The sequence below is a fragment of the Botrytis byssoidea genome (assembly GCF_014898295.1).
Source record: "Botrytis byssoidea strain MUCL 94 chromosome Unknown BBYS_008, whole genome shotgun sequence".
NCBI classification, from domain to species: Eukaryota; Fungi; Ascomycota; class Leotiomycetes; order Helotiales; family Sclerotiniaceae; genus Botrytis; species Botrytis byssoidea.
This window is the reverse complement of record NW_024065849.1, coordinates 511,312-534,821: the sequence shown is the minus strand read 5'-3', so window position 1 is coordinate 534,821 and position 23,510 is coordinate 511,312. Positions and strand designations below refer to the sequence as shown.

At 41.2% G+C, this 23,510-nt stretch overlaps 8 protein-coding genes across 8 annotated transcripts; 3 read left to right on the top strand and 5 right to left on the bottom strand.

The window, feature by feature from the left end:
* Positions 1-1,100: 1,100 nt before the first annotated feature.
* Positions 1,101-2,597, bottom strand: EAE97_004779 (uncharacterized protein; the record flags this gene model as incomplete). Its single annotated transcript, XM_038875291.1, has 1 exon — positions 1,101-2,597. The coding sequence occupies one exon, from the start codon at positions 2,595-2,597 to the stop codon at positions 1,101-1,103; it is 1,497 nt and encodes a 498-aa protein (XP_038733648.1).
* An 801-nt stretch (positions 2,598-3,398) lies between these two features.
* On the bottom strand, positions 3,399-5,670 carry EAE97_004778 (uncharacterized protein; the record flags this gene model as incomplete). The annotated part of the gene is made up of 4 exons (XM_038875290.1): positions 3,399-4,648; positions 4,701-4,955; positions 5,002-5,176; positions 5,233-5,670. 4 exons carry the CDS (start codon positions 5,668-5,670, stop codon positions 3,399-3,401), a joined length of 2,118 nt encoding a protein of 705 aa, XP_038733647.1.
* A 2,319-nt stretch (positions 5,671-7,989) lies between these two features.
* Positions 7,990-9,325, top strand: EAE97_004777 (uncharacterized protein; the record flags this gene model as incomplete). Its single annotated transcript, XM_038875289.1, is given in 3 exon segments — positions 7,990-8,360; positions 8,373-8,895; positions 8,972-9,325. The coding sequence occupies 3 exon segments, from the start codon at positions 7,990-7,992 to the stop codon at positions 9,323-9,325; spliced, it is 1,248 nt and encodes a 415-aa protein (XP_038733646.1).
* A 763-nt stretch (positions 9,326-10,088) lies between these two features.
* Positions 10,089-12,423, bottom strand: EAE97_004776 (uncharacterized protein). Its single transcript, XM_038875288.1, has 4 exons — positions 11,568-12,423; positions 11,463-11,509; positions 10,956-11,396; positions 10,089-10,901 (listed from the first exon to the last, which is right to left on the bottom strand). Exons 1-4 carry the CDS (start codon positions 11,910-11,912, stop codon positions 10,244-10,246), a joined length of 1,491 nt encoding a protein of 496 aa, XP_038733645.1. The 5' UTR covers positions 11,913-12,423; the 3' UTR covers positions 10,089-10,243.
* A 747-nt stretch (positions 12,424-13,170) lies between these two features.
* Positions 13,171-14,127, top strand: EAE97_004775 (uncharacterized protein; the record flags this gene model as incomplete). Its single annotated transcript, XM_038875287.1, has 3 exons — positions 13,171-13,221; positions 13,274-14,023; positions 14,074-14,127. 3 exons carry the CDS (start codon positions 13,171-13,173, stop codon positions 14,125-14,127), a joined length of 855 nt encoding a protein of 284 aa, XP_038733644.1.
* A 6,059-nt stretch (positions 14,128-20,186) lies between these two features.
* EAE97_004774 (uncharacterized protein) lies at positions 20,187-20,486 on the bottom strand (the record flags this gene model as incomplete). Its single annotated transcript, XM_038875286.1, has 1 exon — positions 20,187-20,486. The coding sequence occupies one exon, from the start codon at positions 20,484-20,486 to the stop codon at positions 20,187-20,189; it is 300 nt and encodes a 99-aa protein (XP_038733643.1).
* A 1,004-nt stretch (positions 20,487-21,490) lies between these two features.
* On the top strand, positions 21,491-22,667 carry EAE97_004773 (uncharacterized protein; the record flags this gene model as incomplete). Its single annotated transcript, XM_038875285.1, has 2 exons — positions 21,491-21,987; positions 22,145-22,667. 2 exons carry the CDS (start codon positions 21,491-21,493, stop codon positions 22,665-22,667), a joined length of 1,020 nt encoding a protein of 339 aa, XP_038733642.1.
* Positions 22,668-22,855: 188 nt separating this feature from the next.
* EAE97_004772 (uncharacterized protein) lies at positions 22,856-23,342 on the bottom strand (the record flags this gene model as incomplete). The annotated part of the gene is made up of 3 exons (XM_038875284.1): positions 22,856-22,874; positions 22,928-23,159; positions 23,228-23,342. 3 exons carry the CDS (start codon positions 23,340-23,342, stop codon positions 22,856-22,858), a joined length of 366 nt encoding a protein of 121 aa, XP_038733641.1.
* Between the last annotated feature and the right edge of the window lie 168 nt (positions 23,343-23,510).

Below are 23,510 nucleotides of genomic sequence, written 5' to 3'. Positions count from 1 at the left end.
TTCTTTTTTTTTAATTTATATTAATTTTATACTATAAAAAACCCTCGATTTATAATAATCTATATCTTAAAGTTAATAGATATAAATTTATTTTTAATAATTGTGATATATATCAATTGATTGGTATAGTATATAATATATTTATTTATTATAATTCGACTTTGAGATTATTAAATTAAAAGATTAATCTTTTGAATATAATCTAATAAAGGATTTACTTATAGAGAATTATATTAATATATTAATTTTAAATAGGAAAGTTGATATTTTACTCTTTTATAAATATTTTTTATTCCAAAAGATATAATATAATATTATATATAAAACTCTTAGAATCTATTCCTTAATATAAAATATATAAAAGAATATATAATAATATTTTTATTATATTTTTAATAAATTTTAATCTTATATTTAAAATAAATAGATATATATATATATATCTAAATATAAATAATTTTTGTTTATTATTATAAAATACTACAAAAATGTTTATAAATTTAAAAGTTTTTTATTTTCTGATATTTGTATATATAAATTTGTTTATTTTATAATTGATTTTATTATTTTAATAAAAAAATAGAAATAAAATAAAATGAGTATATTACAATCTCGAATATTGATTTGTAGAATAAATTCTCAATCGAAATTTATATAATCTATAGATTTAAAACAAATCTCTACTTTTGAAATAAAAGGGATATCTGAGTGTAATATTTTTATATTAATAAAATCAAATTGTACATTATCTGGAAGTATATTAATGAAATTATTATATATAATATATTTATTGATTTTTGTATTATCAATATTATTCACAAAGTTATTGATATTCTTCCTCAATGCACAGGCTACAATTGGCGCCATTTGTTGGTACCTTAGGGGATAGTAATCCCCAAACCTTTCAACATGTAGAACTTTTCATCCCGATCCCCTTCTTATCATCATCATCATCCTCCTATACAATTCAATTCCCTCTATCCCTATGCATCTATTCCTACACACCATCCTCCAGGGTCATTTATAACATCCATACGTCATCATATATCCAACTCCAAAAAAATCAATGTCAACATCAGAATTCCTATAAAACCCCCTTACTAAACCTGATCAATCTCATTCCTCTCTTTCAGAACTTCCTTTCCATGAAACTTCCCCTCCCCCTCCCCCTTCCCCCCACAAACCCCCTCCCACCGCTGCCTCTGCACACCCGGCAAACTTTTACTTTTCTTCTCTCTCCCCACTCCCTCTTTCCCACACAACCCTCTCTTCCCCTCCCCATCTACCCCATCAAAAAACCCCAACATCACATCATTAAAACTCTTCGCGCCTCCCATCGGCGACATCCTCGCGCTCTGTTGCGGACTCGGCGTCGTAATCGCCGTTTCAGTCGAGGAATCTCCCGCTTCACCCTCTCCAGACCCAGAGCCAGAACCCTCCCCTTCTTCTCCCATCCCTATCTCATTCCCTTCCTTATCCCCACCTCTAATCTCCACGCTCCATTTCAAAGAAGATTTTCTTCTCTCCTCAGCCAAGGGCGATAATTCACATTCATCCCACCCCCTACTGAGTCTCTCCACCTCTCCATTTTGCACATGCTGCGAGATACCAGAAGGAACCGTAGACGTAGAAACAGAAACAGAAGTAGAAGAAGAAGGTTTAAAGAAATTAACTGGTGAGAAGACAGGCGCATCCGTATTCCAAAACTCATTTGAATATTTTCTTCCCCCCACACTCGCCCTCGTATCGACAGGAAAAGCACCGCTAACACTGACGCTACCACCGGGTTGAAACGCAGGAGTGCTAGCATTCAACATGCCTTCATGAGCGTTACCATGTCCAAATCCATATCCATATCCATATCCATATCCACTCCCACTATATCCATAGCCAGCCTGACCAACAGCACCACCAGCTCCAACAAAACAATTCCAATATCCCCTCTGCCACTCCATCATCTCCTCATTAATCCTTCTCTGCCGCTCGATTTGCATCCATCTCCATCTCCTCTCCTCCTCCCCAATCTGCTGCAACCTCTGCATCAAAATTGTCTCCTGTCTCGTACACTCCTTAATCCGACATCTCAGCCACGAGATTTGTTTCTTCAGTTTGCGACGAGTGGGCGCCTGCGCCTGCGAGTGCGGTGTGGCGGGCGTAGAGATAGAGGAGAGGGGAGATGTGATACCTATCCCCACACCCTCTAACTCCGTAGCTAGGTGTATGGAAGCGAGATTATTTTCTGCCGCTGCGATTTTTTGTCGTAGGGAAAGGGCTTTGAAGTTTTCCCGAGAAAGGGATAGAAGAAGATAATGGTGTTCTGGGTTGAAGAGTTGGGTCTGGCATGGTTGTGGTTGTGGTTGAGGGATTGCAAAGGGATGATGTTGGGTCAAAGGGAGAGCGGATAGTGGATTGATCTGGTTATGATGTACTAAAGGCGGGGCTGAGATTGGATATGCAGAGTTGAGATTTTGAGGATTCTGAGAATGCTGAAGGAGACAAGGTTGTTGAGAGGACGGCGCAAGATCTGTTACTAGACTTAGGGATCTACCAACAGATTTACCACGGCATGGTGATGTGGTTTCATGATTTTCTTCCATTGCATATAATAAGTCTGCTAACAGAATTTTACTTGCTTTCTGATACGCTTTGGAATAATATTGCTCGTTACAAGAAGTGAGTGACAATATATAAATTCAATTTCCAAACAAGTCAAATGAATGATGCTGCTGAGGGAGAATACACTGACGCTGTCTGAACAATTGGTGCAACAAGTATATAGCAATCTCCAATAAAGAAAAAGCACTAGTGATTCCGCCCAGAATCGTAGCGAGTTGACTTACCGAAAGAATATAAAAAAGTCCCAGGCTACCTGACATACTCACTAACAGAGGGGTAACAGGAAAGTAAGACTAAGAGGCTTTCACGAAGATTTATGATGAACTGGCGTTGTCTCGAGATTAAAATTAGATTTCTTCGCGTCAAATTGAACAAAGAAGCAAGAATACCACGAGGTCACTACCAATTAAGTCGAAGATGTAACATCGTTTCTTTGTTAAAGAGATCTACCCCTCGTTATAGTTCGGACCATCCTTCTTTCAAGAGGGCCAAAAGACTCGGATCAGAAATGAAAGGGTTAAGGAATAAACCGAACTTGGTGCCTGAGTAGCTTCAAGAATCGTGGGGAGTGTTCTTTGTGCTTGGCATTCTGGACAAGCCTCCGTACGAGCAAAAACCAATAACAATCAAGATGTGTACTTGAAAGGCCAGGCTAATCTCCGCAGAGATCAGATAGTCTACTATTCTAGATCGATTTGTCCCACTTGAAGTCGTGAACATAGTTCTGTCCATAGCAGGATATTTCCATCACGGAAATGCCATAAAACATACTCTTGCTTTACTCAACCAGGAGACTTATCTTCAACAGCAACTATACCATCATGATTTGTGGCTGGTTTGGTATTAGTGTCCTTTGACTCCAAGACTGCAGTTGCTTTTGGTACTGAGGGCGCTGGTGGTTCCAATGCTTGTTCCAATGACTGCAGTGGCTCATTTCCCGAACAAAATAAATCTCCTGCAAGCATGTAACTTCTTTCTTTCTCTGCCACTCCATTGGCACAACCTCCAATTTCGTGTCTGAAAGTCCGACTATAATCCTTGGCTTTTAATTGTATCTCTTCGCTGTTAATATTCTCGCCGTCCCAACCAATCAATTGCATTTCAGCTATTTCGACAGGTAAATCCGATAGAAGAGTTTGCAAAGATGCTGAAATTAATGGCTCCTCTTTGTGTTTTAATGATAGATGTTCTGTTGGATTTGCCGTAAAATCTGTTGCTTCATCTGGTTCGTTCATGTATTCTTCTGGAGCTGTGTATAGTTCTGTATGAATGGTAGATAAAGCATCCCAGCTTTCGAAATGAGGATAAAGAGTCCAATAGCCACGAGCCCTTGCTAATCTAAGAACATATTCTAACCACGATGGGTAGGTTTTGCTGACGTGTTTTTCTCCCAAAGTGGCTGGTGGGGGTAAGGAATGTTCGGAAAACATCGATCTAGCTATGAAATCATGAAGTTCCACCCACTTATCTCCAAAATAAAGAGCGGCATTGCTGTTTGGTGCTTGCCATAGAAATGGACTAGGGTTTGTACTTGAAGGCGGTATAAACGACGTTGAATCATTGAGATAAGTTGATGGTAGATCAAGACTTATCCCAAGCATGTTTTTTTGACCGATTGCTCTATTGTAAGAGTACCTATACTCTAATAGTGCAAATTTGAGGTAATGAAAGAACAGTGGAGAAAGTTCGGCTTGGGGAGAAAGAACGAGAACATGAGCGGACATAGGATCCGTAGGCCAAAACGATTCCATGAATTTGATTGAATTTTCCTCGGGAGTGAGTCCGTGTTGTGGGATTCGATGGTGAAGTGTCAGGAGACTTGTCTCATCCTGATTACGCTTTGGTGGCCACTTGAATCTCGAAAGATATTGTTTGGTAGGTTCATCGACGTCATGCGGCAATTCTATCGTCAATCGCGGTATGTTGCTGGAAAAATAATCGGCTTTCTTAAGTGATGTGAGTAACCTGATCAAAGACCCGGATTTTTGTGGTTGCGCGTGAACAACAATATCAATACTGATTTTGGTCCAGGCTATAATTGTTAGCTAAACGGCAACAGTTTCCTTCTTCAGAGATGTACTTACCACTCAAAGCGGCACTATCTAATTGAACAATCCACATTAGATTTTGTTCGATGTTTTTAGGAAGTTCAATCAAGGTTCTGTCTAATGCATTGGCCCTGGTCCTAAAGGCAGAGATTAAGAAATTATCCTCATCTCCAGATGCGTCAATGAGAACAGCTTGAGGATGAACGAATGCATTGATATGATTGAAACCTGCAGAACAACTGACTTCCATTCGAAAATCTGAGCTTTGCAAGGAATAATCTGGTCGTGCGTCTAATGGTGTTAGAATATCTAGCAAAAATTCAGGGGGAGTTCGTACCATGAAAGAAGATCTGGCAATCCTTATTGACCCCATTCACAGATTTTAATATATCCATCGGTATATCATCTCTTCCCATAAATGCAAAGTGTACATAATTTCTTTCCCTTAATGCCATCTCGCATGCAATGGGTAACAAAGTCGAAGCGCTTTTTAAGCTCGAGGCCGCAAATAACTAAGCACTTTATTAGCCGTGAAATTCCATGCTAATTTGCCAAACTAAGAACATACCACATTATTGTTGACAGGATCAGAGCCTTTGACCTTAGACATCGCATGTAAAGTCGTCGCCAGTTGATAGAATTTAATGGGGCCATTAAAATTGTGCCCTATCTCGATCGATTCATCGTCATCTGCTTTCGAAGCTTGATTCGAACTCAGCTGCGGAGATGGAGCTCTCGAACCAGCTTGCGCAGGAATTCCTCCGTTCTGTGTATAATGTGGTCTTTGTCGCGGATTCTGAAGATCTGTCGGCATATTCTTGTAGAAGTAATAGAGACCAATTCCGACCAGCAGACCTATTATAATCTTCTTCATTGATCGCCGTTGAACATGTGGCCTTCGATGTTGCCATGCCATTCCTAATGGCGTTTTCGAGCCAGGCCTATGATCATCATCTCGTTTCCCCAATTCCACGTCACCATGGAAAAGCCTTGGTGGGAGAGGCATTGTTATGTGCGCTTCCCACACTTATTAAGAGAGAATAGCCATGCGAACAATTAGATTAGATTGTGGAAGGGCGAAGGTAAGGAAGGCAAGAACTTCAGTTGAATCTCCACATAACAATATACAGATGGTTATAGAATTGCGATTCAACAGTACAAAAGATCAATGGAAGAAGTGTTCAAAAGAAGGAAATGATGACTATGAATGAAGTTCGTATTGATTTGACATTGTCTGAACTCTAAGATAGCTCGAGTTTAAGGTTATTACATACACATAGACAGCGCACGGACGTTTTGATGAGACTTAGCGTTATTGATACTGACATTGCCGCAAACGATTCAAAACCCATGCTTCATGCTCTATGCTTCATGCTCTATGCTCCATGCTCTCCAGCAAACCCCCAATGATTCTCCTTTGCAGCGGGATCTCACTTGCCCTTCCCTCAGATTTGCCCCTCCATGAACCATACTGTACTTGTACTTAGCCACGCTTATGTCATCTCGGTTTTCCGAAAACACTATCTAACCTTTTAAACATCGCTAAGAAGGAAAAAGAAAAAAAGATCAACACACCTCTTCATACTTGACACAGCCTCCAACATAGCAGCTTCAAAAATTGCAAAAATATAATCTTCAATGACCAGACTGGGGCACGATCCCAGGACCTTGTCCGTGTATAACAGGTTTGAAGTGTTAAGGACACGTGATAACCAACTACACCATCCGGCCGTTTTAGTTGTATGGCAGTTTACGTATCTGAGTATATATTACAAATTGGTAACTCGAGATTTTTTTTAGAATGCACCCTCGCGCCCCACCAACATGCATGTATCAATTGATCAACAATAGAAAGTATTGTTCAATTTTCTATTTCTCTCATTGTAAGAAGGCCCGAAGAAAGGTGGTACTCTGCGAAGTCATTGTATTTTATTGATTGCTGTTTCTCTTTATCCGCTATGCGACAGGCATCATTTTCTGGGTCAAGTAGAATAAGAATCTCGAATTGAAAAGAGCAAGTATCTATCGTATTGGCGAATTCGTCTACTGTGGAATTTTCTAATGATCGATGCCATTCATCTGACTGTTGCATACTATATCGATACAGGGTGCGTCGTGCTGCCACACAACGCAGGCCTCTTCCAAAGGGCAAAAGGGCGGATTTCTTCAATTTTTGGGATTTTTGGAATTGCTGATTAGGAAAAAATCAATCAAAAAAGTGTCAAGAATTTTCGAGTGAAAAGTGGGATTTATACCTATCTCCCCCCAAAAGCACTCTTATTGTTTTTCAAAAGATTTCTCCTTATACTTCGGAAGAGGCACTATCTCGATCAACCATGTTTAATCCCATCAATGCTGTTAAATTCGCTGTGGAGTTTCAACTTATCTACAACATACTTACCAGCCTTGCTGTTCAATCATGAGTATGATATTCAGTTAGATGCATCTCTTGTCAATCTAAAGCTACTGAGTCTGATCCTTCACTAGATCTCATCACTAGTCTCCTATCAAACTCCATGGCGTTTACTAATCCCCTCATTGAACCTCAGCGCAGGCCATTATCAGATCACATTGGAAGTATTCGAAAGAATTTCCTCAAGAGAAATAACTAGTTTTCTCCCTCAGGAGTGGACTCTCCCTCGTTCTATGTAGCTAGCTTCAACGAGCTCTCCATGTAGTCGTCTACAGAAGAGAATGCAGTCTCCGACCCACTACCGGCACTGAGCGATTTCAAGACACCATCAGATCCGACCGAGTCAAAAGCATCGGTGAATTGAGTCACCTTCTCTTATTCGGGATCAACACTTAGCTTGTAAGCTCTCCAATCCTTGATTACCTCGACAATGTTGGCGCTGTACTTCATCGCTGCAAAGTTCACCTCTGGGAATGCTGAATATTGCGCGATATCCGACGATTCACTACGCGGCCATACAGCTCGTGTAATTTACATAAAAAAGTGAACACGCTTACTTGGTAGCTTGCTGGCCTCGTCTCGTCTCGTAATGTGTCAATCCGGTACTCGAAACCAACTAATCTCTCAATCTTCAAACCTGCGGGCTAGTCCACCTGAGCGATTTTCAAACTATTTGTGTCGTCTCTTGAATCTTTGAAACCTCCCACCAAAAGACAATACCTCTTTTCATTAAAGCCGACGGCAACGATCACCTTTACTTCTTGCTTCTCGAATTAAGGGGGAAGACTTCCAATTAAGAAGTTTTAGCACAATCAATCGCTTCACCCTTTGAATAAGCTCGAAAACTTACAGCCAGAGTACTTGTATCCACCAACATTGAAATTTGTTGATGAGCTAACTTGAATAGCCAAGATGACTGAAAGATCAAATGTCGAGCCCGACCCTTACATAGTCGAAACTGCTGAGAGAGAATCAAAAGTGATCAGCTTGGTCAATCAGGTAGACGAATACGTTCGATGGACCCTGGCAGAAGAATTACGAGCTTGCCAAATGGTGGGAGGAGTTCGTAGTACCATGCTGGAGATAATGGTGCCGCTCGACATGGAGAATCCATGGTTCAGCGAAGAGGACGATGAATCAAGACGCTCCGCCCGATTCACTGACTTCATCGAGAACCTCGAGAGCATGGCACCCCAAAGATATGTCCAGGTCATCACCCGTGGTAGGGTTCTTCTTGTACACACACTTGTTACGCTGAATAAGGACATCAAACTATGGAGATTGTAATCTCTCAGTAAATTACATTCAACCGCATCCATTCGATTCCGTCGTGAGAGTTATCGAATTACCTTACAGACGCTCAGAGATGCCTGCAGTTCCTCGTTGAGTTCATCAAGAGACAAATGGGAAGAGATAATGGAAGAAGTAAGGTCAGCAGAAAGCGGAGGATATCCAAGGGAGCCATTGATTATAAACGAGCTCGAGAATTACTTTGACCCTGATATCTTTATGACCCAGAGAGTCAGAAGAGAGAGCAGGATTACGGAAAATAAATGGCTGGGGATCATTGCGGCAAAGATGAAGATCATGATAAACGAATACAAAGTGAGGAGACAAGGTGTAGAACTGTTCGTCGCTCAGATCGACGAGTTGTACGCTTGCTGGTACCCGAAGAAGGGAAACAACACCTCGTATAATCAAGCCAATGGAGATCCTTGGGGCAGCTCCAGGTCGGGGATGAGAATTCCAAGGCAAATGGAAGTAATCAAGGGCGATCAAGCTCAGTGGATGCGAACTCCGCGGCAGGAGCCGGACAATGTAAGCCTTGCTCATGGTCTTTCGTCAGTTTTAATGCTAACCAACAGCTTTATCAGCTTTTCCAAGCTATCAACAGATAAATAAACATCCACAACCGAGTTCTTCTACTACCCAAACTGTTACTAAACACGGAAAGTATGCAATGACATCTAGCAGCACAACCCACGACACCGAAACTTCCAGCAAGAACACTATCTCAAAGAAGCGAAAGCAATCGACTCTAATCTCCGAAACAAGCGACGCCAGTACCGAGTCTAAACCCAAACGCTGTTCTGGAAAAAACGTATCTACTTCTACCGTAGATGATCCGACGACATCGTTGAATGCGAGAAGAACGATATTCGATAAAACACAGAAAAGAAAGCCATTTGATAAGAAGATGAAGGAAATCATCGCTATGAGTAAGGAAGTATATTACTTAGAGCATTGATGAATTTTCGCGGCACTTGGGGATTCGCGTTCGGCGCCAGGTAACTTCACTTTAGCAGTCTAGAATATTTTCTGGGATGACTTACTTTTATTTCAAGAAGACAGATGGGTTTGCTGAAAATAGCCTTTAATACGATAAAATATTCTACAAAATCTGGTTTGATAGGAAGTGATCAGTAGTCTATTCCAAAATGCTTGCTGGGCTTTCACCATACCTGTATATCAGAAAAATATCTCACTACCTACCCAAAGATCCCCTCGCGCTGGCCAGCGAGCAATTCAAAAAATCCCAATCGATACAAATGACAAAGCAATTTATTAACCCAAGCGTTTAATAATACCACAGTCATGATAACGATAATAATAACAACAATAACAACAATTTTTCTAGTGAAATCGAAGATCAACTCATGCACACATCCAACCTCGAGCCAGCTTCACGACACCTCAAGACATTTTTCTTAACCTAACCAAATCCGTTACATAAGAAAGCGTGATGAAGCTTAAACTTTTGTTGCACATCGCAATTAATTGAGACGCACTAAGATTGTCTGGTCCATCTGACAAATTGACTCTCGGACACACACTATTGAACCACGGACATCACAAGGAGCCTCAACCAACCTCACAACCAACCTTAACGCACTTAGTACCCAATCACTCCAGCGAACTATACTTTGAGAGCACTAATAAAGCACCCAACGCGCACAGATTACAGTGCTATAAAATACTAAACTGAAGTATAAATTTCATCACATTTTGTAATCAAACACATGATAACTCATTGGATTGGAAGCATTATATTTATGTTCCGAAAAAAAAAATACCATTGCTTTAAAAAGCCATGCAAGTCGTGTCCGTAGTCCAACAACATTGTAATCTCAAACGTTAATCTTCACTTTTATGATCCACCCATGCATCAGTAACTACCTGTCGTACCATTTGACAATGCCCCGTTACTATGCCCATTAATTAGACCATTCGCCTTGCCATTTTTGTGAGGAGCATGACCATTGGTTCCATTGGCATGTCCATTAGTTCCATTTGCGTGCCCATTGGTTCCGTTGGTATGACCATTAGTTCCATTTGCATGGCCATTGGTTCCATTCATCTGGCCAGCCTTTTTCGCTGCCATTTCAATGATTCTTTCTTCTTCCATCTTCGCGTTCTCGGTGTAACCGGTGTCAGATGCGTCAACAAATGCCTCGAGCCCTTCTCCATTTCTAGGATACTCCTTCATAAGCTCCTTGTGGCGATGTAAAGCTTGGTTCATCTCCTCGGCAGAAACGTCATTCAAGAAGGTGCACGACCCAAGAGGATTTGGAACAGCGGCTCTGAGTTTGCCATCTCGTGTCTTGAGGATAGCAGCAGTAGCCTTTTCGAGGATCTCTTCATCGAATTGATGATGATCCATTGAAAGACCTGCACGAGAGAACAAGTTCAAGATGCGGCGATGCTCCTCATCACTCAAGAGCTTTCGCTGATTGGCAAGAGTTGCCGAGTAGGCCATATCAATGGATATCGCGTGGCCGTGTCGAAGGGGTGTTTCCGGAACAAGCTCGTGGAGAGGTGACCATCTAATGATGTTAGACTTTGAAACAATTCGAAATATACAGCGGTGGACTACTTACGTGTGCCCATAGGCAATAACACGATCCAAACCAATCTCATGAAGGTTTGGTGTTTCCAACTTCAACATTTCGTGGATACCCCCTCTGTTGATCGTGTCTGCGGCATCGATCAATTCCTTGGAAGAGCCATCAGCTCGACCAAAAGAATTTTCAATGAGCTGTTCACAGTATTTGTCTAATAGATCGAAAGTAGGGAGGTGAGAGCAGGATGAAATCTTGATCAATTCGGCAAAACCATTACGTATTTGCGCAGTTGGAAGTGTTCGTAAAAATGTAAAGTCAAGGAATGTATGAATGGGAGCATGATAAGCGCCTAGTCTGTTCTTGTAGTTGCCATAGTTGACTGCAACCTTGATTGACACTGATGCGTCAATCAATCCAATGACGGTAGTTGGAACACGAATAAAGTTGGTGTTTCGTCTGTATGCTGCGCAAGCAAATCTATGAAAAAATAATTGTCAGACTTTATTCACATGACTTGAAGATGATTGTGATTATATAACTCACCCGGCAACATCAGTGACAAGACCTCCTCCGACAACAAGAACTGGCTCCTACAATTATGTTAGAACGACACATGACGACTTATCAAACAATGGTCAGAGTACAAACTTTGCGATAGATTCCAAATTCGGTCATGGAATCCACAATACTCAAAAAGGTAGGAATGGTCTTTGCCTTCTCTCCGATCTTCGTCTTGTGGAATACCAACTTGATGTTGTAGTGCTGAAAGTACTTCTCCATCTGCTTTCCGTAAACATTGTAAATGTTCATGTCAGTGACTGCTAAGCATCTTCCCCAATGGGTATAGCACTCGGCAAGATTTGGATTGTCGATATTAAAGACACCATCAATGAAAGTGAAGTCATATTCAATCTTCTCATAACCTTCAACGTGGAACCCGGCATGGCCGGACTTGGTTGTGGTCTCTGAAACGGTTGCTTTGAGGTCTGACATGTTGAGAAGAGTTAAATGAGAGGTATGAGATGTATTGTTGAAAATTTGGTTGCAGTTTTTCCAACAGATCTTGGGAGAGGGGTGTTCTTAAGCACCCCTCGACAGGGATAGGAAGAAGTCAACGTCACTAAGACTTTTCTATTAGCACGACTATTATTGCACCATTATACACTATCAGACACCAAGATCAAACTATGTCTCATTAGTGCACCGCAGACTATCAAACTCCTTTGAAGTAACATATCGATATTGATCAAATGCAAGCAGTTGAGTTACGGAGATTGTTCAGTCAAACATGCAAGGTGACAATAGCCAGTCCACAAACTCAATCTATGACATTATCACCCCACGCTAACCAGGAAGAGTTCAGCCATCGAACAACGTTCCAGACTACATTGAGGTCAATTCCGAAACCAGGAACAAGCAAATATAAAGAATTCGAATTGCCGGGCGAAATCGTGGCTCTACGCTAACTTACAACGAAAATGCAACAGGCAGGCGCGAAGAGAATGCAAAAGCCAAGGATGTGGCTCGCGGCCCGCGCCTGGCATGCTAATGCTCTAGCATGAGCGAATTCCATGACCCCACGATCAGCTGGTTCGAGATCTCGGGTAGATTTAGTCCATGGTTCACCTTACACTATCTTCATAGCTTTGCTGTTCGGAAATCTTGACACTTGGTATGATAGCACAGCATCCGCATCTACCCGTTCGTACTACTTCAGGTTGAAGGCGTGCGTTTGCTTGTCATTTCCATTGGGGTACATTTGCTATCTTGTAAACTACGACAAGGTAACATTTCTGTAGCTTTGTCGTATTTTGTATGCTTTCATCGAAGCACCGACCTTTGTTCACAGATTTGATAAACAAAGGGAAGCTCCTTGAGCTCCCCCACATAGCCTGTCACGCTAAAACAGTAGTCTAAGCCTTAGTACAATTAGGTGCATTGATGCATGCATCCTGGGGGACATAGTTCGATATTAGAACACCGAATACGACACGTCGAGAAAGTCAATGACACCAACACCTTTCAAACTAATGCGAAAATCAAGATCTGATTACGACGTCTGTGCCTAGAAATCAAGGCCACAAATATCGGAAGGTTGTATGCAGTGAGACATGGTTATTTTCACTATGCCATTCCTAGACGTTTGTGCTAGGTACTAGATTTACTGCTTAGCAGACAGTGACAAGAAACTTCAAGCAGTATCAATAGTAGGTATCAAATTGCCCTCAGCACCTTTTGCAAAGACAACAACATGGCTCCATTTGACAAGACGAAGTCATATGCTTCACAGGAAGAAACATTTGTGGGTTTTCTGACTATGTTTCAGGACGTTTCACTGCTAACTTTATCCGTAGTTCGATGACGGTAGAGAAGAAGAACTTGTCGAGTTTGTGCGAAATCATCACGATCGATCTAAGATTCAAGGTTCGCCGGCGAACGTTCTCAAAGCTATCGATGAGTATGGACGAACGAAGAGATATCTCATGAATGTAGGAGAGGACAAAGGAGCTATTGTCACCAAGATAATCAGTGAAAGAAAGCCTCATATAATGGTTGAGCTCGGAGGGTATTGTGGATATTCTACAATACTTTTTGCGTCAGCAGTACGGGCTGCAGGGGGAGCGAAGTATTATTCATTGGAGAGAAGCCCGAAGTTCGCGAAAGTTATCACTGCTCTCGTGGAATTTGCTGGTCTCGAAGAATTTGTTGAAGTGATCGTTGGTCCTAGTAACGAGGGAATTCAAACACTACATTCTCGCGGATTGAAGACCATTGATATGATGTTCCTAGATCACTATAAGCCAGCATACACGACTGACCTAAAGTTATGTGAACAACTGGGCCTGATCAAAAAAGGAACAGTTCTTGCTGCCGACAATGTTATTAGTCCAGGAAATCCTCCATATCTGCAATATGTGCGAAGCAGTGTCGAGGATAAACTTCAAAAGCTGAAACAGGAGGGACAGCTAGATACTGATGGGTTTGCAAAACGATCTGCCACTCAGTATGGTGGGATTGAAGCTCTAGACACCGGAGTCAAAGGCAATCCCAAAATCATATACGACAGCCAACTGATTAACAGCTTCGAGCCTACTGGAGAACCAGTATGTAGCCCAACTTTATCCGATTGAATTCACTGACAATATTCTCGTAGGATGGAGTGGAAATAACTCGGTGTATGGGGGAAGTTGGAGGTAGCCAGTCGTAGAGTCGAACGGCGGCCTGGGATCAGTATTTTTGACAATTTGATCAGGTCTTCGTCGGGAATCGATCGAGATTGGAAATCTTCCTGTGGATCCTCTCATTTCCGCTATTGCGGTGTATATTTGTGAGTGGGGCGCGAGACACCAATGTGCCAAAACGCGGCTCTTGTTGCTTCTCGCCACTCTCTCGCCACTCAGTGACCTCGCGACAATGAGTAAGAAGGATATGATTTCCGGACGTAGCTTTACGATACAGATTATATGAATATCGATGCCATTTAACTTTATCATGGACTGCAATAAATCGAAGGTTGTACTGCGAAGTGTATCCCATAGATGGATTAATTTATTAAGATGTATAGTTGTTGTAGAATTAAAGTACAGAGATCCATCTAGCTCAATAATAGTGGCCTTAGGTTACAATGAAACACCCAGTGACTAACTTGCTCATGCCTTATTAATGAGTGGTGGCCTTGAAATCCAACTGTGAATCTCAAAGACAAGGATCACGTGTAAATCAAGGATTATGATTATCTAGTAGAAACTAACAAAGGTCGAAGCAGAGTTATGCCCTCCAAAGAAGTGGCAAACGAACCTCAACAAAGCATGAGGTAATGCACTAACCATAAATACTTGTGGAAACGGAGTGAAGGAGCAACTGAAATTTTATACATATTGGGTTCAATGTGCCACATGGAGCTTAAACTCTGGAGTTATGAGTCTCGATAATTTCTCACCGCTTTGATGCCTCACAGCCCTATCACACATGTGAATATATATTCCATTTTGAGCCGTCCCTCCATCAACAATAACTCAAAATCGCCCACTTGGCGCAGTGGTACCGCGTAGCACTGTAAGTTAAATTCCAATTCCTCAAATGTGTATTTCTTCTAACAATATAATCAGCGTATCTCAGAATATGGAAATGCTAAGATCATTGGTTCGATTCCAGTAGTGGGCATTCTTTAAACTTTTGCTTTTCTGAACTCTGATTGATGATGGTACACGATTTTTTTCACTCAGATTTAAGGACAATTCCTTGCTTTTTCATGTTACCAATTGTTTATGTTTCATTGTCAATTCGCGCCTCTGCATCCACCTCTGGCTATGTTTTCTTATCTTTTTGATCTATCCACTACTGTGAACCAACCCCTCCATGTAGTCAAGGGTCCCGTCTTGCACACATGGGCCTAAGACTCAAGAGTCAAGACATGCCTAAGCTCCTCTCTTTCTGGCGGACGATCATGTGATATTTAATTTCACCTTGCACATACATCATGTACATGTACAGTGTATGTACATGGTAAGAACAGGTGGTCCTTCCGCGATTCAGTTCAACAAAACGTGTAATCTTTTGTTTGGTGTATTTTCAGACCTTCTGTATTGATCGTTCTTCTTCCAGGAGGAGGTTTCGCAGTTATAACCTTAGCTCTGGGTTTAAAATCCGTGCTTCATGGTGATTGGTTGCACTAGAGACAGAGTATGTCCTCATCAGTTCATAATGCAGTTAAACAAGTGTAAGATCCTGCCAACAAGTGATTAGGCTGGTGAAAACAGCTGACATTCATTAATTAAATGACGCACTACTACCTAGGTGTATGTAGTCCGTTTCTTAAGGATTTTTCCAAACCTTGCCCACAACGGACAAAGCGCTCCGGCCCGGAATAATTGACTGCGCGGCGAAGAAACAATTGTCTCTCGCATGCCGATTCCGATGTGGTCGGTTCCCTGATTTGACTTTAGAAAAATTTAGTTGCAAGTCAAAACACCAACCAACCTTAAGGTAGGGCTTAGGAACGACCCAATGTCCTTTGATGATGGGCGTAAGGTCTCTTCAATCACAAAAGCTTCTTCTACACAGTCCTAGCTTTGACCCTGAATGTAGAAATAGTTCTGCCCTCTCAATACTTGGCTCCTCAAATAAGGGACTGATCTACCTTGACAACGCAAAGAGAATTTCTCAAATCTGTCTCCGTGCAGAATAGCCTAAGTATTCGTGATATTTCACAGTCCTCATATCCTTTCCTATCAAGTTCAACATCATTTTGCGTGGGTTCTTACTTGAATTTCCGAGACTCCGAATTTCATGGACCATTGCCTATCCTCGTCGTGTATGCCCATCCATATCTTATACTTCTGCAACTCGAAAAGCTAGTTTACATTAGTTCCATACCCATGCCTTTGATGTCCAATCCCGATGACGTAGTTGTTCATCAGGCTCTCACTTGAGACCCTCTTGTGCTCGGGTTATACCGCGTTGGAAATCTATGTCATGAGAATTACCATTTGATTGTTTTGTTCTCTTTCAGACATTCCAAAATCCTATCTTGTATTGCATTTTCGGACTTCTTCTTGTTTCCAAATATCTGGAGGCATTGTATATTTTCAGGCACGGGATACTGTTGTTTCATTGTTGAACTTGGATTGAGAAATTGGAATATCTCTTTTAAAGATGATCTGCTTTTCCTATTAACCAGAGAGGGATAGCTAGAGCTTTTCGCTTGATGCCAACGTCAATGCTATGTTGGATCGCATCTCGGCTGTATTGATGAGATATGCACTGCATGGCAATGAACGGCAATCGCATCGTTTCTTTTCCTGCTTGATCTATTCTGCAACGTGAAGGTTGACCAAAATTCCAGGCTACCTTTCAATGGCAAGGTTTTCAAAGAGGTGAGAGCCTGGATTAGTATTATGACAATGATATGATGTACATTTCCCTCGCTCGCAAGCATAAGCTATACAGATTTCTTATATTTTGCCTTTGTTCTGTTTGAAGGAGATGACCATCTCAGCTACTTGATTCGAGTAGGCAATAGCACTCAACTTTCTTGACGAACTCCTCTGACACAAAGAAAGTATTCATTTGTTGCGTGTGCCTTTTCGGGGTGCCCAGTATTCATACATGTGCCCCTCATTTCCCGCTCTCCGTGCACCCAAGTGATGGTTGGAACCATTCATCGTTGGCACGCCTCAACAAATCCTTCAATTCTCCCAGACTGTTACATATGAGATTTGAGAATATTACATTATGCCGTCGCGGGGCTGTGGTAACATGCTATTCCACAATCATTGATCTGATAAGTGTTGGTGTTTCGCTAGTCCACAAAACAAACGTTATTTTACATTAGTGAATGGTGAGAGAGATCACAGAACTTTGAATTAATGGTCTGCATCTCTCTGCAAGCAGATAAAATATCTTAGACAGGAAATATGTGTCTTGATTTTGGGATCGTCGTTCGAGATGACTTGACTGTCCGAAGAAGTATTCGCATCAATCACAGTATTTTTGTATCTAATTCCCTCATTTTTGAGGCTATTCATCGCTGTAAATGATGTTCTTGTAGGGAGATATGCAATGCTCTATACGAGCAGTCCCTCATGAATGAAGGGAGATATACGTGAGAGTTAACCTTTTTCTCTATTGACTCGAGATCGACATGTGTTAGTTTAGTGTTAAATGAGCGCTGCTCTGGATATAATGACTACCACTCGCGGCTCATCATTAGCAACGTTTGGTATGGCATTGAAGCAATGACATCTATCTAGCATGTATGCAGTGAGCTTTGGATCGACTCCATCGATCAGGTACTTTCATATTCGACTATACACTAAGGTTGTTAAATAGCTTTCATATCAAAGTACACAGTCAGACCATATCCATCAACCCTTTTTAACTATTCACCCATCATACTAATACAAAATATCGTCCTATAACAACATCATGCTGAGCAATCAGAATTACATAATTCGTCTCATCCAAAATCACGATATCGAAACCCTTTTGAAAATGAACAATCAAACATTTTTCAATACAAATTTCAACAAAATATCTTCTAAAAATGCCATTGCGAATGCTATCAACTCATCATATAATATTCCTATAACGATTGAGTGGTTGACTGTATCTAGTCAAATAATATTGCTCCAACAATTATAACTTCATCACTAACGAAGCTATTAACCCTATCCTATACATCTGATCTAATGTATGCAAAGCTATGAGTGCGGTTATGATAGCAGCACGAGGGATGTAGACTTGGTATGATGATCAGTTGAGAATACACGAACAAAACTCATACGACTGACGAACTCGTAAAGCTCTACAGCCAATTCAATCATATAATAGCAGTATAATCTTTCTCAATGATATCAAACAATAACCCTATATACAAACGATATTTCAGATGAGACTATCAAGATCGTGATCTGAATTCTTGATAAGATCACCGACATTGGCATCTCATACTAATATGACATTACATTAAATGACACTATGACACTGCAACCTGATAAAACGGTCCTTTCACCACCCTGAGCAGCACTCGCATGTCGAGCGGGTGATGTTTCAAAAACGAACTTCTCAAATACTATGGAATATACTCGATATCGAGAGGTTGAAATTGCCATTTCATCAACGTCCTCGGAAGCCATTGCGCTGCGCGATGGGTCCGCTCGTGTGGCCGGGACGGGTAATTCAAAAGCTGGAACAGATAAATCACGGAATATGCGCAGTTGATCTGCGGAATATGTGGAATATTCCAATTTTTCGCTTATTTTTAAGGTTATTCCCAAATCATTTCATAGTCTCGATATGATCCAAGCTTATATTATACTGATACCATTCAACACAAAGGTATTTAGGTGCCCAAAGATAGTTCGCAGATATTCCACGGGTGACCCGTCCCAGATTTTGACTTTCTCACCCCGCCGACAGATGATCCGCCTCGCGGGTACCCGATGCGTAGCCTAGATCCTCCAGCGGCGAATTCAAGACCTGGCCTTCCATGCCAATATTTTTCCTCAGTTGTTATCCAACGAATAGAATACTCAATCATCATGTATGGCCGAGGATGAGAGTTAGTTACATGACGGGCACAACATTTTATATGGACCAAGATGAAACTGAGCAAATTGAATCGGCAACCTCGGAATTAGATAGACTTCATACTAACGAGCACCATCAACTAGAGTATGTTCTTGGAGTCTGGAACATGAGCAAAGCAAAAAAATAGATAATTATCTCTAGGAAGAGTAATAGGCTCCTTGGCCATAGATTCGATAATGCAGACTACAGTCCCACAATGAGTGATTCTTGATTTCTAAATCTATTTGACGCACTGAGATCTGTTGAAATACCCGAGTGATTTGATAGATTGATATCCTGGAATCCCTTCGATTGTAGTTACTATCAAGAATTTAATCTTGCTTTCCGCAGCCTGTTAGGAGGTTAGTTGACGGCGACTCTAGATGGGAGTTGCAGTGTCTCACCGAAGAAAATGTTAATGGCAGACATATGCAGCGTATTAACTTTGAAAGTTCTCAGATTTTGAAACACCATGATAATGCTCTTTGAGTGAGATCCAACGTTCCCAGTAGCTACATATTTTGCTCCAGACAGATCTGATACTTTGATATATCTCAATGTATTGAATGAAACTAGAACTGAGCTAAGTCCGATGTGCTAGGAGAGAAACCCAGTACCCAATAAACAGACGAGGAGATCGTAAGACTAGGTGAGTTAGGTCGCTAAAGGATTTATGATCGCATTGAAAGAAGAGAAAAGAAGGAATTAGAATAAGGTTATCTATCTCCGGCTATATTGTCTAAATATTCCTTGCTCAAATATTTACTAATGTATGATATAAGATGGATGAGATAAGTTGCAGACGAGGAAAATCTTGTAATATAGTCTGTTTTGAACTTGATAATTTCATATTTTTAATATTTCATATTATATTACATGTTTCAATAATTCGGTTTGAATTTGATAATTTGATACTATCAATATTTAAAATCAGTTCAGATATTTCAATATCTTTAATAATTTATATTGAATTTAACAATTAGAAAATATCAATGTTCAAAATCAGATGCCATATTTGAGATAGATATTACTAGGAGCAATTTCCTCCACTTGATTTGTGTGTTGCATGGCCTCGCAGGAGTCACTTCCACCGAACCGTATCATTCACCTCGTCCCCTTCGTCATCCATAGTTTCGTCAACATCCTTGGAGGCATTCAGAGGTTTGCTTGCCGCTCCGCTCATCCGAATTGCAACGATTAGACTAGGAGGGCCTTCGGGGGCCTTTCTTCAATGTCTTTATGATATCGGAACATATGTCCACCTTCAGCCAAAACTGTCCTAACCAATCGATATTCTAGTTCGGCTTGAAGATCGACAAGACCTTTCTTGATTTGCCTAATCGCTTCCCACCTAATCTCTTTGATCTCTGGCCACAAACTTTGAATCTCAGCAATAACATCGTACCTCCTCGATAGTGAGGTCTCTATCCACCTCACAGAAATTGCGAAGTGCAATACAATAAGGCGGAGGACAATATTCGAAATCCGCGATTGCATCTTTGACAAATGCTTCTATATCTTGTAGCATCAATTCGTGCCAGTTTAAAAACCAACTTGGAGATAGGCTCATAGGCTTGCTTCTCTTCAAGTCAAACTGTCTCTCTGTGCGTGTTGTCAGGATATCTGGTCAACATACAGCAGCAAGTGCTTGCCGTCCCCAAGTAGTTTCCCTTGTATTCAGATCAAGGATTCTAATACTTTCAATATCTATTTTGAATTTGATAATTAGATACTATTAATATCCAAAATCAGCTTAGATATTTCAATATCTTCAATGACCAGATTCGAATTCAACAATCAAACATTATTAGCAATTAAGATCAAGATAGACATTTAGAAACTCTCAGTAACAGGACTCGAGCACGGCAACCAGATACTACCTAGTATTCTAAATCAGATCCTATATTAGAGATAGATGTGAAAATCTATTTTGGTGTAAGGGTTGTTATGAATACTTTACCGTTTGTTTAGAAATAGTTGATATAATTATAATTGTAGGTTCGAGCACAACAAGAACTCCCAATTCTGGTTGTATGGTGTAATGGTTAGCACGTCGGATTCTGATTCCGGAGATATTGGTTCGATTCCTATTACGACCTTCTCACACGAAGGTTGTTTGCTACTTCAGTTCGATCCTGAGGTACAACCGCGAGTTCTCTTTTGCTATTCCCTTTGGGATTTACATTTTTTAAAGTTGTATTTCTCTTTACCTTTCGCGCATGTGGAGATATTGAATTTTTCCTTCTAGTGTATAGATCCACTTTTACAAACCTAGCAGGCGCAGATGCATGTGTCATGTTACGTAATCTAGATAGACCCCGCGAATCGGCCACAATTTTTTCTCGAATCTTTTAGTGCGGGCACCCTTTGTATCTTTGATTTCCCATGCGCCTTAAGCCGATCATTTGATAATTTATTCCTCCCAGCTACCTATTTCTTCAAATACCACCACATTTCTACCACAACATCATTTAGAATCAAATTAAGAGAAACTTATCAAAATGGCTCCATCAGCAACATCTCCTGCTCCAGAGGAGACTACTACAACCGCTACCATCCTCAGTTTGCGCAAAACCCTTTGCTCAGAAGCCCAACCTATCGGTCTCCGATTCCGCGCCCTCTTTTCCCTTAAACATTTCGCATGCATGCCATCTTCACCCTTGAATGTTCCCGCCATCGAAGCCATTGCGGCTGCATTTGCCTCTCCATCCGCGCTCTTGAAACATGAGCTTGCCTATTGCTTGGGTCAGACCAGGAACCTTGAGAGTTCCAAATTCTTGAGAGGGGTATTGGAGAATCGACAGGAAGATAGTATGGTTAGACATGAGGCTGCTGAGGCTCTGGGTGCTTTGGCAGATAGAGATTGTCTGCAGTTACTCAAAGAGAGGAGGGATGACCCCCATGAGCCGGTCGAGGTTAGGGAAACGTGCGAATTGAGTGTTGAGAACATCGAGTGGGCACATTCGGACGCTGGTAAAGCAGAAAAACTACGACAATCGTGAGTGAACCTTTCATATGTTTCAGAAGAACACAACATGCACATAGCAGAGGTAGCGTAGTGATACGCTCCAATTTTCCAATGCTGGAGAGAGTTCCTCCATAAGTTGCATGGGATTCTTTTTGCATTGCATTACTGACAATATCGTTAACTATAGGGATTTCGCATCTATTGACCCTGCTCCACCAACCGCAGAAGAGAACTCAGAATCACTATCAGTCGAGAAACTTGAGGAAACCTTTTTGAACACCAAAGTTCCTCTATTCATCCGATACAGAGCCATGTTTGGTCTCCGAGATCTTGCATCACCCCCAGATCTTCCTACCGCCGTCCCTGCTGTTCTTGCCTTGGCTAAAGGCCTCCATGATAAATCTGCACTTTTCAGACACGAAATCGCTTTCGTTTTCGGACAATTGTCTCATCCAGCATCCATTCCTGCCCTTACTGATTCTCTGAGTAATTTGGAGGAAGTCAGTATGGTGAGACATGAAGCGGCCGAGGCTTTGGGAAGCTTAGGTGACGAGGAAGGCGTCGAAGATACCCTCAAAAAGTTCTTGAACGATAAGGATTCGGTTGTGAGAGATAGTGTCATCCTTGCGTTGGATATGGCGGAGTTCGAGCAGAGTGGAGAGACCGAGTATGCGCTGATCCCAGAGAAGGAAGCTGTCGCAGCCGCATAAGTCTTTTTATTTTTCCCAAAAAAACGCGTCGTATTTATTCTACTAAAATAGACGGCTGGTGCCAAAGTGCTTGGCCCATTGAAATATCACCATTTCTTCCTACCAAACACCAGATCAAAGTCCCCATACCATATGATTTTTAATTCGTGAATCGTGAAGTAACATGTCCATGCGTCGTGCGTCGCAAATTAATTGTTCTCGGTCCACCTAGTATATGTCAGTAGGGAAGGAACAATTGTATCAATACTATGCAAACTTACTTGTTTCCACAGGTACAATTGTAGAAAATGGTACTTCCTTCATCCGCACTTCTCAATTGTACGGCTGTGAATCTGACCTCCTTCGCGCCGCATTCTGGGCATGGTGTTTTACTCATTGCTTGGTTCTCATAATCAGACTTCTCTACCGTTTGAACGACTGATCTTTTTTGGCGCAATACTGAGGGGAAGGATGCTTCTTTTGTTCTCGTCTCGATTGTTTGTGAAGCAGTATCTAGAAGGAAAAATTGATCAGTACTATTCACTCTCACAATAGTAAGAAACATATTGCGCTGCGCGTACCTTTATTTTCTGCTCCACAGCAATCGCATGTTAAAATAGTGTTCTTATTACCAGTAGAACTTTCCAATAGATTGCCACAATCCGTACAAAATACCAGAGATCCAACTGCAGACATCTTGAAGTTCTGTTTGATTGTCAAGTTTTGAAGATTTTGGTGTTTTGATGTTTTCTTGATGCTCCTCAAAAATAAATTTCTATATCTGCAAGGTATGCATGCAAGGCCCAAAGTCGAAATGAAAAAAAGCCGCTAGTGACGGCCCATCCAATCCAGATCTTTAGCGCA